Genomic DNA, 17966 nt, shown 5'->3' with positions numbered 1-17966 from the left:
CATTCCCACCCCCACCTGAAAATGCAAAAAATACACTGGAGTAGTTAAAAAAATTTGGCACTCCTCACTTAATAATTGAGGCCCCCCCACTCCCCCATTTCAAGTCTCCTGGATACGTCACTGCATGTAATCTACAAAGAATTAAAAACCATATTGATGCAAGTGCAGGATGCTACTACAATTAGAAAGACAACACATGTTCTAATTGACAATATTGCACTGAAGTCAATTAAATGAAAAAAACAATAATCCTAACAAAAGTAATGATATACAGTACCATTTTTCATAAAACAGAAGAAAAAAAAAATTAGAGAAATTATTATAATATTATTATTATTGTTTGCTGGTTTTACATGGCCAATTTCAAGGTCTTTGCAAAAGAATATAGAAAATAGGAGTGTTGTTTTGCCCTAGCTGACGTGTTTACGTACCGATTACTCGGTCCGTTCCCAAATAGTTGCGAAAAAAGAGATTCGGGTGGAAATCGAACCCACGACCTCCAGATACATTTCAACATTTATAAAATTATTTCAAATTTCAATATCTTGATAGTGAATTTTTACAATTTTTGTAAAGTAGTTGCACTTTGGTAGAAATTCATGGTGTTGGAGACGATATCATAATCATTCATTGATTACAATGATTTGGTTCGGTATGGATGCTCTCAGAAATGAAAACACTATACACAAGCTGAAATTCGATGAAAGAGGGCGCCAGTCAAATCAAAACTGAAACAGTGATGTGATGTTTCCAGTCCTTTCATGGTTTATTAAATAAGTTATTTTCTGATTACAGTACTTTATTATTTACACTATATATTTTGGAATCCCCTTCATATCTATAATAAGTAAAAGAATAATAATTTAATACCCATTAAGTAAAAATTTATCAAAAAAAATAGAACAACTTAAAATCCCAATGCCAAGAAATATTTTATGTCAAGAAAACAAGATTAGGACCTGTAAAGTCTTTATAAAGAGCAGCCTACCAACAATAATGAAGCAATTAGTTCACACTTCCCCAATTGTGATAAAGATTATTAGAATCTCTTAAAGTGGAATTTAGAACATGACTTGGAATATTTATATTCAATTGTAAAGTGCTAAACAGACCAATTAAATAATATTTAATGAATTACTAAGAATAAAAAAAAAATACGATCAATTAGTAATACTAATTATAGTAATGTTACTATTTTAGAGTCACGATGACAGTTAATGTTATCTAATCATAGACTCTGGAAAACAAATAGCTAGTAGTTTTACGAATGATATGATTATAAACATTCTATTAACAATACAGTTATAATATAATTTAGTGTTAATTTAATATTTTACCAAAGAAATAAATGTGAAAAAAAAATTATCTTTCAACAATAACAATTAATAACATGTCTATAATAGTGTGTCTAGTGTAATTACCCAAATTATTCAAGGTTAATCAATATTTAATCAAGGTATACCTATACTTCACATCAAATACCTCCCAAACCCAAACACATTTACACATGACTATACTTGAGAATAAGGTTAGATGGAATGCATATTCCAATGCCAGCATTATCATATATCTTACAATCTTAATGACAGCTATACTGTAAAGGTGGTGAAACAATTCTTTGGAAGTTGCAAGGTGAAGTTTGACAGAACCAAGAAATATAAAATATATCCTCGTTAACAGGAAATTAGAAGACAATGTACAACACCAGTAAAATGTTCAATGCACAGCAAATATACATATTAAGCATGGAATGATTAGACCAAGTATAAATATCCTCACTTATATCATAATACATAACTATATAAACATTTATACAGATATTAGATAAGTTGATACTTAATAGTCAATAAAAGTTCATTATTTGAGTTGATAGGTCAGAAGAAGCGTGCTACAGTACTTTTGTGTCAATAACAACTGCTATTAATAAAGGCACCAGAAACAGCACTTATCAATTTTGTTTTAGTTACACTGCTTTGTCAAAAATAACATGAGCATATTTTCCATCTGTTGTAATATTACTTCAATGAGTGGAAGACATGCCTACTATTTTTTCTTCATATCTGTAATTGATATTTTTTTTTTATGTTTTTTATGATTGTCTTTGTTATATATTTGGCATTTTAATTTGATTTACATTTATGTTATTATATTTTATACAAATAAATACATAAAATATATTCAAAGCCAGCATCTTACATTTTTGAATAAACAAAGTTGTCATTTAATACAATTAAGAAGTTAATATGTAAATCTGAGCATTTTGTTTCTAAGTTTGCCGATTTGGCTTTGTTTGAAATTTGCAGATCTGGCAATTAATGTCCAAAATTGTCATTGATTCAACAGCATTTATGCAAATCTATAATAGAGGCAGTGACAAATTTTGAGAACAAAAGCACATCGTATGTATTTTGCTTGACCCTACAAACAGACATTATATTCTAAATGATGAATTAGGGCAATAATGTAATATTCATTCAAAACTAGTTCAGTTCATTTCAAAATATGAGGCTTATTTTTCTCTGTTATGGTTGGTTCCTTAAGCTGAGAACACACTGCATCAACAGTCCATTAGGGTTTGCTCAGCCTTCCAAAATCAGCATCATGGAGTGCTTACGGAGAGCGAAGAATTCATTGGCCGACAGTCACTGATCCTGTTGAACCCAGTATAAAGACTGCAAGTGCATGTTAAGAGAATAACACACACGTGAATGTATAAATCTAATTAATATCCAATGCGATTTCAAATAGCGTATTTTCTCAAAGACAGGACTTGCGCAAGTATTTTTGGTTGCTATGACTGATTATTATGTCTTACCAAAATCATCAAAGTCCAAATCAATAAATCTGCCCTAAAAATGATTCACATTCCTATTTTGTTTTTATACATTCAAATAATATACCGTTTTTTTTTCTTTTCAAATAAACACCGGGGGCGTTTACTGCTGAAAAATGTTTTTTGAGGGGGCGTTTATATGCGAGAGGCATCTATTTTTTTGGTGTAAAATGGATACACATTTATACTCAAATAAACAACCCTTAATTTTACTGTAAATGTAGAACTACAACACACACACGTACCGCCAAAATGTTGTATTGCAAGATCATAAATAATTATTGATCCTAACCAGGTTAGGAAAAAGGTATTTTAACTTGAATAGAATATTAATAGAAGGTATTGAGAATGATTTTTCTGTCATTAATCTTGTTTACAGTCATTTGGGTGGGGGGGGGGGTTCCCCGGGCATTTACTTAAGAGAGGAGTTTATTCCAAATTAGCCTCTGGAGGGGGCAATTCTTTGAGGAAGCATTTATTCAAATAAATACGGTGATAATTATGTGCTTTCAAAACAGTTGTAAATCTACATCTACAGATTTGTCACTGATTGAATGGCATACATATATCCATTATCAATTTTAAGTCTGGATTTAAGACCTAAATATTGAATCACTGCTTCGTATTAGCCTGGCGAACAGCAATTGTTAAACATTGTACCCATTGCTCTGCCTTTGTACTGTCTTTTGCTTTGAATACATACGACTTGTTGTCTTCTGTAAATATCTCGAAAGCTCTTGGTATACTACGATCACGCCTCCTGACTGCCTTTACACTTTGAACTTTCCCCAGTTCAATCGGAAGTGTGCCCTTTGAATGCGTCTACAAAAGCATAAAAAAGTTTAGAACTTATAATAAACTTCAAAACATAACAGAAGAGAAACCTGACATTACCATAGAAAAAAAAAAACACTTGGCCTCCACCGGGACTTGAACCCTGGACCTTTTTCATGCATGGTGAATGTCCAACCACTTGACCATGAAGGCATTGTGGTGATGAAATCACCAGTAAAATTTAAGATCCTTAAATTCTTTCAACGTGTTTGACATCACAATTTTAAAATAGCACAAATATTGCATGAGACTAGACTGCCAGAGATCTAAGATATGCCATTTTCTGTACATTATTTACAGTTTTCTGGATCTTGAATGAGATATTCGTATACAGTATATAATATACTTCTGAACTTATTATGTACTCTAACACCATCTTTATAAATAAATGATTAACATCAACTTGTTATTATACTGCTGCTGCTGGAAGCTGTAAAAAGGTCAAAAGTAGGCATATACGAAAAAGGCCAGTTGACAACAGTACACAATCTACAGATATCTGTCATTAGTGTGCAATCCATGTTAGCTGATCAGCAAAGAAAATGTAGCATACTTACAAAAAGGAAATATAGAAAAAAATGAAGCTAGATGGAATTCTTTTTTTTTTTATTATCGTAAACACACGGTAACATAAAAAATAGCCCTTACCGATTTGTTCTTTTTGTAAACAAGGTTTTCTCCTGCAAGTGTGAAATAACGGGTTCTCCAAGTACGAAATAATTTCCATCGCACCTTCTTCTCCTTTAGCTGGCCTTCGATGTGAGGTTGTCCATCAGAAAAATAATCGGCTGCAGGAGGAAATACAAATAATAGAATATCTTTAATATATATTCCATGTTCTTTGCTGGTAAGATTTTGATTTACACAATGAATAGGAAGAGAGTATAGAAAATAACAGGAATTTAAACATTGAAATAAAAATAATCAGCTTGGGGGGGAAATGGTGGAGAGAATAGCTTTTTGTAGTTGGATGGAATACTGTACAGATAAATATGATCCAATGTATTATAAACAAGTCAAATTGGGAATTTTCAAACGGCTTCTGTTGCAAGGGAACTTCTTGGGGTTCCCCACCTTCCACATATGTTATTTCCATATCATGTCATGGCCAGTGGCGGGGGAGGGGGAGAGCTTGACCTGTCTTGTGGGGTGACTTAAGCCCCCTCTTCCCCCGCTGGCGTTGCCACTAGTCATGACAACTGTTTAGAATAGTTTTCGCCATGATTTCTGCATGCAAATTCTACAGGGCGCCCCTCTGCAATCACAATTACTTTTATACTTTGACATCTATGATCTATGTGCAAATTCTTGAACAACCACCATAAGTAACAGCTAGGACAGCCTCTCTCAATCACAATTAATTTTTATGCTTCTTTTTACTGAACATAATCACTTCTATTTGTTACTCATAGGCTATGTTCTCACACGGCTGCTAACCGTTAGCTGCCGTGCATCCATACGAGAAAATTCCGATCCGGATATCAAAAATATGATGATCGAATCACTGGCCAATAAGAAAATGGAAATTGTAAACGCGTACGTGTGATTGGTTGATGATAAAAAAGCACTCAGCTTGCTAACCGATAGCACTTGCTAACCGTTAGCGGTATCCAGATACCGCTAACGGTTAGCGCTAACCAATCGGGCATTCTCATGCAGTTGCTAACAGTTAGCACTAACGGTTAGCTCCCGATCCGGATACTAGGGCTCTCGTGAGAACCACGCTAGAGAATCACAGAGAGTGCTATCTTGTTATTCAAAGTAAAACTCACCCAGCTTTGTAGGATTGCAGCACATAAAGCACACCCAAGTGGAACAGTCTTGATCGAACTTGAACAGGTCATAGTAACTGGCCTCGTTTAGTTGCTGAACGAGAACACTCTGCACCTTAGTAGAGGGAAAATTCTGCGTGATGAGCTTGAGAAATGTCATGGTACCCCCGATGGTCTTCTGCTTGTCCCAGCACCGCTTCAGCACCTGAATAGACTCATCATCCACAGCAATGGGGCTTGGAGATGTTGCCTGGAAGGACAAATGTCAGATTGAGCAATGTTCCAATAATAATGCTGGAATAATATTGGAATTAACATAAAACATCTATTGATTCATGATGGCATCATGGATTAAAAAAAACATTAATGTGCAGTTTTTATAATTTAAAAATTTGTTTACATATTTTATAGCCTAGTATAAATACTTGATCATTAAATAATTTTATTCTATTAATATTGAATTAATATTTTTATCAGAAACACCTTATTTTATATTTGTATGTATCATATAGTGTTCATTTTTGTTATCTTTATCTTGTGCAATTCCGTATTAATTTAATCATATGAATTACTTTTATTTCATCATGTAAGAAAGAGGATGTAGGTTTGAGCCCTGCTGGACTCATGAGAATGATCGATGATGCCATAAATTCACTATTTTGTGAACATTTCTAATGATGACTCATTATGTGAAATCTCATATTGAAAAAGCAGCAGTAATCTAGAAAATAGCACCTAGATCTCTGACAACAATAATGGTTTGATACTGCCTTGAACATGGTGGAAGGCAATATAAAAATGCGGGACCATTGACCACCATCATTGACCATTAAAGGTAATGTATTTGCATAGCGCATATTACAGAAACAATGATTACTAATTTTTTGAGAACGTATTGTTCCCATCGGGATTTTTACACAAAATCTTCCGATTACTGTTCAGCTACCAGTTGCTTTTATAAGATTCATTGCGTATTACACAAACACCACGAGAATGAAAAATGTGTCCCATGCAAAAACTATGATCGATCCTTTGTCATCAGGTTGTTCTAGCTGTTTTCTTCCTGTGAAGAATGTATTCAATTTTGAATAAAACGTTACACAATAATAATAATAGTTGGAGGAGTATTCAGAAGGTAATTGGAATGTCTTGGAGGTGTGACTCCACGATTTGCCCCATACACATTCCAATGACTGAAGTAATAATGTGGAAAGGCGCTCTGAGAATTACAGTACGTGTAGAGCGCTATATAAAAACATATATATTATTGTAGAAACAGTCTCTAAATAAGTCCTTCAGTGCTAATTAACAAACCTGAAGATGTAGGTACATAATATATATCCATGTTTGGATATCCCTTGTTGCCATTGTAAATGGGGTTGACTGGTACAAGCAACAATCAATTCCCTTCTTTCCACAATGGAATTCCAGTTGACCAATCGGCCTTTTATCCTTTGATTCTGTAAAGAAAAAAAGCATAACAAATTTGAAATCATACTTGTGATCAATTATTCAAAATGATAATCATCAATTAAATATTAAAATGTAGTTTATATAGTAAACAATACTAAATTACAAAAAATACTGTAATTCCATACTGTAACAAAAAGTCAAAAGCACTTTAAAAAGGTCAATTAATAATAAATAATTAATACAAAAACTTTCACCTAAAGCAATGCAGCTAGAAAGCCAATATGTAATACAGAACTGGAGCATATGGGGGCTAACATTATACAAATAATTAATGTTCATGAGTGCGATGGGAAAAATATTTTTATGAGTTGAAAGATTGACTTTTCCATTCAACAAGGTGGAGCTAAGTTGAATGGAACAGTCAATCCTTCAACAAATGAAAATATTCTTCCCATTATATGAATACACAATATTCATTATTAGATCCATGTCATTAGATATTTTATGAAGGCCTAAATTTCTTTCAATTTGTACAAGTTTTAACACAAACAACAAACAACAATTTGGTAATCAACTACCTTTTTTTTTAGAATGAAACAGTCTATCTTCTGTCAACCAATGAAAAATTTGTATTAGGTTGAGGCGTGCAATGAAACAAACCGAATGAAACTAAAAATGCATTTTCATGAATGAAAAATGGTGTAAGTAAATAACCAATATCATGATACGAAATCCACCAACCAAAATGACAAGATCTATATAGGTGTGCTATAAAACAAAATGTAACACACAATATAAAGATAATAAATGCAAATTTACCAATAACTTTGCAACTAGTTGGTACAGGTAGTTGTTTTTTTATTGACTCAATATACGAGATAATCTCCTTTCGTCGTTTTGTTAAGTACTGTTGAAGACTACTGTCTTTCTTCTCTCCTGTTCGTGTTAAAGTTCCCGGTTTGCTGTTATGGATAGGCCCGCTACCCAAAGTTTCATTGCCCCTGACGGACAGGCTGTTGACTTCTGTGTCTCGGCTGTTAGGTATCATTGCTCCGCGAACTTCCTTCTGATGCATAAGGTTCGTTCTGCTTCCACCCTCCTTTCGGTTAATTCGTTTGTCTACATCCCAATGTTTTCCGGATTTGTCAGGCTTAGGTGGGCTAAGTTCAAATTTTCTTATCTGATGCCTAGCCTGTTGAGGGTTGCTCTGAAGGCTTGTTTTACTCCCGGATGGATTCGAGTCTTTGTCGCTCTTCGGGGATAAAAGCGGGCCTACTTCTAGACTCCTTGTTGCCAATGATTTACTATCAAATTGTTTTCTTGGACTCATAAGTGTGTCTACACTGACCTGGCTGTGTATGCGGTTCTTCATATGCAGATTGCGCGTTTCAAAGTCTAATGATATGGTTGAATGTGTAATTCCACCAGTCCCTCTCTGCTGGAGGGCTGAATGTGATTTTGCTTTGCTTGATTCTAGTGTCCTTCCCTTCCTTGAAAGAGAATAAAGTAAAATCCAAGGTCATCTTACACATACTTCACAAATCTGCCACATAAAATTTCATGGTGCGGACATTACTTTACCTTTTATGCAAATCATCCTGTAACTGCTGCACAATCATTCGTACAGCCGTCGAACTGCTGCCCTGCTGGCTATTAATCTGCGACATGTGTTCACTCAGCAGACCCTTATGATAATCAGAAATGCTCTTAATCTCGATCAGTACTGCCGGGACAGATGACTGCTCCACAACAGTGAGTTGTTGCACAAGGAACGTCATGCATTCGCGTCCATAATCCTAGACACAAATTTATGAAAGGTGATGTAAAAGTAATAATAGTGATATTGTGCAGCATAAGCTTTTTCTTTTGCATTATGAGACTATTTTCATATCTAAATATCATCTGTTTTTTTGTCTGTTTTGAAAATATTCTCTTCAGTAGATATATTACTAAAGTATTATGACAACATCTTTCCATGAGTCATTTGGGATCAAATAAAACTCCCTTTAATATACCGTAAAAGCTTGAATAAGTGCTGCACCAAACCTGACTTTTTTCACTAAGTGCTGCTCTCGAAGATGTGCCGTGTCACTTAATCGAGATTATATATTGCCCTGTGTGTAATGAAACACTTTCCAATGAAGACACAAGCATTTCTTTATAAATGCTTGTTTACGATAAAATAGGCCTACTGAACTACGGTAATATGTGAGATAGGTAACATGGGAACAGGCATGGAAAGCGCCATTCACATTTATATTTTATAAGCGCTGCACTGAAGCCTCCAAAAACTTCATAAGCGCTGTGGTGTTTATTCTAGCATTTATGGTATCTTTACTCCATGTGATTGATTTATAAAAGATTCTGATTTGCAATTAATTACACAATTCGATTGATAAAAGTGGTACAATAGCTATGAGTTCTCACAGGCAAAAGCTTGAAGCCCCAAACCTTAAAAAGCTCAGAATATTCTGAATTTTTTTGCCCAACATTGTTCAAGTGGGTCCTCTAAAGGAGCAATCTTTAGAGTATAAAATCCAAATAAGCCTTTAAAAATGTAAAAAAAAAAAATTCTTAAGCAGACCGAGCAAAGAAGCCAGAGGTCTCAGCCCTGTTTGTTATGCCACTGATATAAGCCTTGTTTGCACGGCAGGATATCACTGATGATCGCGTTCATCCTGATGATATAGGCGTTAAGTGGCCGTGCAAACGTGTTAGTAACTCTGCATATCGGATCAGTAACCGCGATGATCTCTAGAGTTAGCTCCACATCGCAGCAGTGTTAACAAAGATCATTTGCATGATCTTTATGCAAATTAGCTTTTGTTTGTCCTCTGCGAGTTATCACAGAATTCGCTGTTGATAAACAGCATGAATACACTGTATTATTGCGGAATAGCAGTTAAAAATTATGTTTTTATCAATTACGTACATTTTAAAACTATTTTGACAAAGGGTTTCAAAACAAGCAACAATGTGCGCGTTTCTTTCAGGTCAGTTCCAATCACATGACTTCCTGGTACAACCAATGATTCTTTTTTCAGGTAGGCGATCGACTGGAGATCATCAGTGCTACTTATCTGATAGCAAACGGTCGTGTAAACAAGGCTATCTAAGCAAAATAATTTGTAGGTTTTCATTAGATTGCCTTTTATTTACCTCATCCAGCTTGCCAATTGCAGCGAAGATCTTGGCAGCTAATGATAGTAGGGATGTTTGCTGTGCAACTGTTAACTTCAGCATAGTTAAGCATGGAATGAATGCCTTAGCATCAACCATTGCAATATCCAGCAGTAGATTGAGTACGGTGGACGACACGCTGGGGTCGTTCAGTTGCTCGACTAATATTGCTACATGAGGAATCAGAGCCTAAATATAATACGAAAAGAGACAAAAATGCAAATAATTTCAGAGGAAAGTGAATAAACTGGATAATTGAAAGTCCGATCGTGACATTTAATTTTTCATTAAAAATGTATTACAGTAAAACATTACCTTACTTATTATACCTATAATATATGTATATTAGTATAACTATTTATCTAGTTAGTACATTATTAATAACAAAAAGGCCTCAAAGTGCTTCACATTATTACCTTTGGTTATTAGATCAAGTATACAGTATATGGGACACATACAAGTACTCATCTCCCAGGGCAGAATTTTTTTCATGTTTCAGGTAGAAATCAGTACATTTTGTGTTTTAGAAACTGTACCAGGTACCCATTTGTATTCCTGGGTAGGGAGAGGACAACTGTAGACCTGTAAAGTACCTTGCCCAAGGACACAAGGCAAATGCACAGCAATAGATTAAACCTCAAGGTTGAGGGGCAGGACTTTGAAGGCTGATTTCTCATATATTGTTCTTTAAACAGCTGTATGTTCAAATGCTTGTAACTTCAGAAGGAAATGTCGGATATGAACGATTTTTTTAACCATTTTATAGCTCTTATTTTACTCTTTAACCCTGTATTAATAACTCAAAATCAATTTTTGCGACGAGTGACTGGTTTGGCTTGTCTTTGCCACATATGTAATTTTGTACTTACGTGTGGGTATTTCTTGTGGATCATGGCAAAAATCTGCAGAATACTTAGCTTCTCTGAAGTGTTGCACTTTGGTAGAATAACGACAAGTTCAGAAATGTAGTTGACAATTTCCAAATCACTTTCGGAGTAGATTTGAGGTAAAATACGAAGTAGAGACCGGTTACCTAAAGACAATAATAATAATAATATAATACTGCAAATAATAATCCAGGTATATCGAAAAGAAAATAATAATAATAAATAATTGTTGTAATCTGTATTGGTTTTATTTTATTTTTCATTAGGTGCATGGACCAAAACCAATATTAATCACGGACTCATAAAATTATTAGTAAGTGGCAATTCCTGTCACACAAAAAAACATACACATAATTAACTTAGTCTTATATGAGTAGAGAAATTGTTTTTTGTTTGCAATGAAAAATCCTGTGTCAGACAAGAATATAACATAGAAAACCCTGAGATTGGAAGCTAAGCTAGTTAATTCCACTTCAATATAATATTAACAATAATAAAAATGACGATGAAGGAGGCAACAACCACGACAACAATAACAACAAACGATTATTACATCATTAGTCTATAATAAACAGTCACACACAAAGTATATATATTTTTTAACTGACCTTGTCGAATGCTTCTGATGAGAGATCCCGTGTGAGGTATTAAAATATTTGCGTTCTCGATGGCAGCAAGTGCAAGGTACGTTGACAAGTTGCGTGTAATTTCCCGATTTCCTTGCTGCAGAAATTTCACGGCTACGGGCAAGGCAAGTTTCATTACCGATTTTTTGTTATAGTTTTGCTGAAAAAGAAAATAAAAATGTTTTGTTTTATTTGCATCTAATATTTGCAAAGGCTTAAGCAAGAGGATTAAGCAATAAACCTCTTTAATAATACGCTTAAAATTGCGAAGGGTCTAATTTCTGAGAAAATTCAGATATTTTGTGAATTGAAAAAGCAAGTAAATCCTTGCCGAGACGCTAAGGCCCATAGGGGGCTGGAGTTACCTCCAGTTTCTGTAGCATGAAGTGGGTGATATTGATAATCTGATATTGATAGTCTCTGGGTAGGCTGCCAGTCCGCTACTGGTTACTTTCAGCAATGATACAGCTAGGTAGACTGAAGCAAAGTAGATAAAATACCTTGCTCAAGGAGACAAGCAAAATACACAGTGAAAGATTGAAACCCAGACCTCCAGGTTGGGAAACTAAACTATTTTTATTGCGCCAAACTGCTTTCAATGCGGATTAAACTCCTAGGATATTCCAGGAAAGCAGGCGCCTACTGTACGCCATCAAAGAATAGCTCAACATCACAAAAAATATAAAATAACAACAAAAACTACAATATTACAGCTAAAGTTATAATCAAAGAACATTATTATTTTTATTAGGGCTACATGATATTTTACTTGTTTTGTATGCCTTTTTTTTTCCTATTCCTTCTGATTTGATAATTTTATTTAATATAATTGTTATATTTGAATTATTCATATAAATTGTAATATTTGTTGCTGGAATTGGAAATAAAGTTGTATTGATTGATTGACTGATATTAATAACAATATTCATCATTATACTAATAGTAATAATTCCTGCATTTGTCTTATTCAGTTTCTAAATTAAAATCACTAAACTAAAAAAAAAACATGTCTGTATCCACTCATTACAAAACTGCACTGACTTATACACTACTAATTTTAATAGGGTTCAGACAATCTTAAAAATCACAATAGTGACCCTAAAGTTTATTTGATTTTTCCTTAATTTTTTTTTTTGGAAAATAAACTTTTCTGTGACAAATTTAATCTGTTTGGGATCAATCAATGTTTGAACCTTATTTTCACAACTGTATATTGAAAATGCTGTAAACATCAACATTTCTTTTGGTTTGGTAAAGTGCATTAAACTTCAATCAAGATAAGATTATACTCAGCACCAGCCGAGCTCAACACATCATATGTTCTTGATTGTTTACAATACACTAAGAAAACAATCCTAAACTCGTCCGCAAACACTAGGACCTTTCATAGTAAAATTATCATAGAAGTGTGTTTTTCTGCATCAAGCGATACAGGTAATTGTAAGTTGGCATGGACTAGTAAATACATTACGACAACCACGCTTCAATGACTGTGTAAAGAAAACATGGTTTTATTTAGTAAGTTAATTGTTCACCACTCCTAGGGGAAAAATGAAAAGCAGCCTGAATAAAAAGACACATGAAAACTTAGATTTATCAATTTACCTTTCACTTTTTAACAAAAAGTTCAATATGCACGGCTGAGTTTAGTAGTAAATAAGCACAAACAAATACACAACAGCATGGGCATAGGATGGGGGTACACGAGTGTGGACGCAACCATATGCCAGAACATTAGTTCCTCTAAGTGGGTTTAAATACCAAAATTGACCAATAAGTTTTCATTCTGGGATTTAGTTCCACATTCTCATTTTTTGCATCCCATCCCCCACCCTCCATCCCCAACTTAAACCAGCCTACGCCCCTGAATATAACTAACACAAGCGAAGATTATACTGTAGTGTAAACTAAGTGTTACTGGTGGCTTGTATAGCACTGGGACACAGGGTAATTTAACAGGAATAAATTTATAGTAAATTAAATATTATACGTGTATCTGAAAAAAAAAAAACTCCACCAAGCATTTCCCTTCTATATTTTTTGCAGCAATTGGCTGGTATGTATAAATAATTAACCCAAGGCTTTTTTATAGTTTAAAGGTTTGCAAATCAGCACACACTTTTTTTTAAAACATTGTACCTTTTGAAATTAATAACCTGATCCTTTTAAGGGAGCTCAAATAGTTTTTTTTTTATTTTTTTATACACATAAGGGTTTTCTTTCCATGGCAGATGGTATATTGTAAACAAAACATTTAATGATTTACAGTATCTTATCCTGCTGTACAAATATTAATCTGGTGGCTCAATTACTGTACTTAGGAAATTCAAAAGCAACTCGGCAAGATCTAAAAAGTTGATTACAATTTGTTTTACTTTACTGTAGAACACTAGGAGTATAAAAAACAAACATTAACCAATGTCAGTGACCATAATTATCTCAATGGACAATGGTCACGTACTTGTATAGCGCCTTCGACAGTAGAAAAGGCGATTTTAGCCACAAAGAAACTAAAAAATTAATTAATGAACAGAGGCATATGCAGAGGGGAGGAGGAAGGTACACACCTCAGATTTTGAGATGGCGTCACCATCACTACCTTGTACATGCAGGTACCTCGGCGTCAGTATGCTAGGCTCCGGTAGCTTTCACCGAGGATAAGCCTGCAGCTCTACTACCGTGCACTGCTACAGTAAGTTAGCAGAGCCACCTCAAATAAGGTGGTGCGATATTTCAGGGTGAAAATCTTAACTACTAAAAATTAAAAAAATGAAAAGATGAATTGACTGAGTTAAGTGAACTTATAACCAGAGCTGTAAGGCGAGACTTCTTTTGTTCCTTGTTTCGCATACTTATTTTTTTAAGATTATAAGAGGAGGGTGGAATAAAAATAAAAATAAAATTTTGTTTTCTTATTTAGCAAATAGTTTTACCAAAATCATCAAGACAGAGGAGAAAATAAAAATAAAATTTTATTGGTGAATGTAATATGGGATGGTTAAATGCTTCATATTTATATAATTAGGAAGAAATTTACATATCTTATCTTTGGAGATTTCAAGGCAGAGGAGGGCGTAATAAGAAAAAGGAAAAATTTTTATTTTTTTCTGAAATTTCCACTTTCTTGTGGCGGTGGGGCGCTAATTGGCCAAAAAATTAAATTGTATTTTTATTCGAAATTATCAATATTTGCAGTTGTCAGTGGTCCGAGCTCAACAAAGCTGTTTTTTTTTTGGGCTGGGCTAGCTGAGAATACAGGGAAAGGAGACGAATGCTAGTGAATGTGTTTACGAAAAAACATATTCACTACTACCATAAAACATAGGCTAGGCCTAGAATAATAATCTGTTTTGTTTGGAATCTAATGTGTATTGTATTTTCCATATATTGGCTTTCCTATTCTGTTTTTGTACTTGGTATTTTGTAAACTCATGACTGGAAGGCTGGCAATTCGGGTCAAGTAAGAATATAATCTAGGCTAGTAACAATATTTTAGGACAACTAGACCTGGGTAGAGCAACAAAGTGTAACTTTATACCTAATTTTGACTTTAACCGGACAGACAGTGTTTTTACAAATTAAATTCAAATTGGAATGAAATTAAAGTTAATACACTACTCAAAGATGACCTGATAAATAAAGTTTACAGTTGTGTGCAGTAGTTTCCATAATATGCTCACCTGAATGTTTTCGATGTGAGATTATGGAATCTTGGGACTGGTTGTAAATTTTAGGACTGGTTGTAAATTGTAGGTGTCTGATGATGAGTATTAAAATCACTCTGGACGCAGGGATGTAGTTATAGTGGGTGGGGTCACCCAGCCTTGAAGTACTCCACCCAGTCTAAAGCTAATTTCATGGCCTTCCACCCACCCTTATTAACCCACTTTTCCATCTTTAAAATCCACTCGTATTATCTAGAGTTTAAAAATGTTATCAAACACCCACCCTCAAAATATCCATCCCCACCCTTAGTTTTCATTAGCTACAACCCCGTCTGGGCATATTTGATATATTTCATTGGTCAAGACAGATTTCTTCTTTAGATCAGACTTACCATAAAAAGACAACTCATTATATCTGAGGCTATCTTGGCATGGGGTGGGTCCTCCTCCTTGTAGGTTGGTATCAAGTTGTGATGGAGACATGAATCCCACAGATACACTAATGCCATAGCATGCTTATCAATGGTGCCAGTATCCCTAATGGTAGATAAAAATTACAAAATAACAACTTACACTGATTTATTTCAAGGTAAAAGAGGATTAAGAAGTTGATTATAAATATTAGTGTATTGTTAATTGTTGGATAATTCCTACATGAGAGTTAGGTAGGATAAGGAACATGTTGGTAATGGCCGCAGTGAGTCCCCAGGCTCTTGGCCAAAATTTTGAATTCCAAGTTTCCAGATTAACGACAAAAATGGGAATAATAAATCAAGAAAAAATATATTGGAAAAATTACTTTGGCTTTTGAAAACAAATAAAGGTAAAGGTAATGGAAAGTGTATGGACTATTATATTTACTAATAAACTATTACTATTACTACTTACTATTTATATTTTTTATTTATATTTAGGGTGGTTTGCGTGCGAAACCCCTCGAATGTCCGACTCAAAAATAAAATTGGCCCACACTGTACCTGATTGCAGTTGTTACCCTGGTGATACAGATCTCCACAACTGTCTGATCATTTCTATTGGTCAGATAGTCTTCAGATGCTGTTATATCTTGTATCCGATAGAGGGCTTCTGTGAGGTCATTCACAATAGCAGAGTCTGGGATGTAGAAGAGTTCTCCGGCAATGGAGAGGTCTCGTTCTGCAAGAACCTGAGCTAACAGTTCATACATCACTGGTGGTGTCCTCACTGTTGGAAGTAACATATTCATTGATAGTAAACATGATTCATAATTATGAAATAAAAGTTACTGTGTGAGTGTACTGTAGGATTTTTGGAAATGATGTTTTAAACTTAGTCACTGAATTTGTTGTAAGAGAATGTTTAATCCTTGTGTCTCAACTCTGGATTGCAATCAACAGCTTGTTAACATACTGTATCCAGGGGTGGGGAATTAACAGATATGAGTGGAAACGTTTCCTTATAGTTGAACTTTCTCAACGGTGAGAGATTTTCTGGCAGCAGCAGTGCAAAATTTTATGACAGTAAGGTGGCTTTCCATACACATACAAAAAAAGTTCTTCATATGCAAAATTCCCTATGCGTACTTGAAAAGTCATGTAGCACTCATGTGGGTAGTGAGGGGGATGGGGAATAGGTCACAAAAAAATGTGATAGGAGGTTTTTTGCTTCGGACATATTAAGGGTAGGAACTGGGTTGTGATCTCTATTTTTTTTTAAGAGGGGCATTCCAAGCACTACCTTACATATGCTACTGCTTTGAACAGTGCTTGCAGCATCAATCCTTTCGTAATCATCGATAAAAACCTACTAGACTGTAAAATAAGGTCTGCGCAGGGAATATCCCCGTCTGCGCAAAAAATAGGCTTAGTAATCTGTCCGCGCATTTTGGAAAAAAGGAACCGCTTTCCGTTTACATTTTTCCATAAAATCATGTTGTAACTTATAATCTTTCAATATAGGCATAACCAATTTATTAAGCAGTATTTACGACTCAGTAAAAACAAAAAAAGAAACTACAAAATAATAATAATAATTTAATAGATTTAAAAACATAAATCTAAATCAAATTTAGAGAAATTTATGGATGGTCCACAATGTCTTGAAAAAACTCTGCCCCTGCACTAATAATACTATAGTAATACTAATATACTCACTCAGATGTGAGGTTCTGTGCAGATACAGATACAATGGAATGATGATGGTCCTTAAATTAAATTCCCCTACCTGGCAGTCAGGCCTAATCGATATACAGGACAGGCCTGTCCTAGGCCCTGGATAAAACCAGGCCATGGAGGGAAGCGGATGGCTTTAGTTAGCCCTACTCCTCTACATAGGTAGGAAAAGGCTAGGCCCCTAGAGGCCTACCCTTTACGCGCGGTTGGGTTCGGCAATTCATACATACATGCCTAGGCTTAGTTAGTTAACATTTTACAACAAACAATATGTAGCAACAATCTACAATATCTCACCATTATATTAAAAAGGTTGATATTTCTTGACAGAACAACCAGGTCTAGGCCTACATGAGTCTTTAGATTCAACAACCGAAGCTCGCTTTCTCTCCGCGCCGCCCACACTGTGTTTCATCTTCTCATCACAGAATTTTGTTTTGTATACAAAACAATAGATCGTTGCCGCAGCAGTAGTAACATTTCAACCTTTTATATAAAAAAAAAATCACAACCGGGAAAAAATGTTTTATCATTGCCATCATAATCATCATACTCATCATCTATCACCTCCATCAAAGAACATAAATAGCTATTTATTATCTTTGT

At 34.6% G+C, this 17966-nt stretch overlaps 1 protein-coding gene across 1 annotated transcript; it reads right to left on the bottom strand.

The window, feature by feature from the left end:
- Positions 1-2832: 2832 nt before the first annotated feature.
- On the bottom strand, positions 2833-17805 carry LOC117114143 (ventricular zone-expressed PH domain-containing protein homolog 1-like). Its single transcript, XM_033257700.1, has 12 exons — positions 17658-17805; positions 16188-16413; positions 15603-15747; positions 11528-11705; positions 10902-11065; positions 10012-10221; positions 8434-8648; positions 7672-8342; positions 6754-6899; positions 5440-5689; positions 4316-4455; positions 2833-3655 (listed from the first exon to the last, which is right to left on the bottom strand). The coding sequence occupies exons 2-12, from the start codon at positions 16394-16396 to the stop codon at positions 3446-3448; spliced, it is 2538 nt and encodes an 845-aa protein (XP_033113591.1). The 5' UTR covers positions 16397-16413; positions 17658-17805; the 3' UTR covers positions 2833-3445.
- Between the last annotated feature and the right edge of the window lie 161 nt (positions 17806-17966).

This window comes from Anneissia japonica, unplaced genomic scaffold (assembly GCF_011630105.1).
Source record: "Anneissia japonica isolate Jap-2015-1 unplaced genomic scaffold, ASM1163010v1 scaffold287840_len1291095_cov163, whole genome shotgun sequence".
NCBI lineage: Eukaryota > Metazoa > Echinodermata > Crinoidea > Comatulida > Comatulidae > Anneissia > Anneissia japonica.
This window is presented reverse-complemented; position numbering and strand designations above follow the sequence as displayed.

What these genes read in the sequence shown, in the direction of transcription:
- LOC117114143 (XM_033257700.1), bottom strand. Translation starts at nt 16,396, where the DNA reads ATGTATGAACTGTTAGCTCAGGTTCTTGCAGAACGAGACCTCTCCATT. An exon ending in CAATTGGCAAGCTGGATGAG is followed by an intron (nt 8,649 to 10,011) that starts GTAAATAAAAGG and finishes ATTTGTGTCTAG; the next exon opens with GATTATGGACGCGAATGCAT. An exon ending in TTTACAAAAAGAACAAATCG is followed by an intron (nt 3,656 to 4,315) that starts GTAAGGGCTATT and finishes ATGCTTTTGTAG; the next exon opens with ACGCATTCAAAGGGCACACT.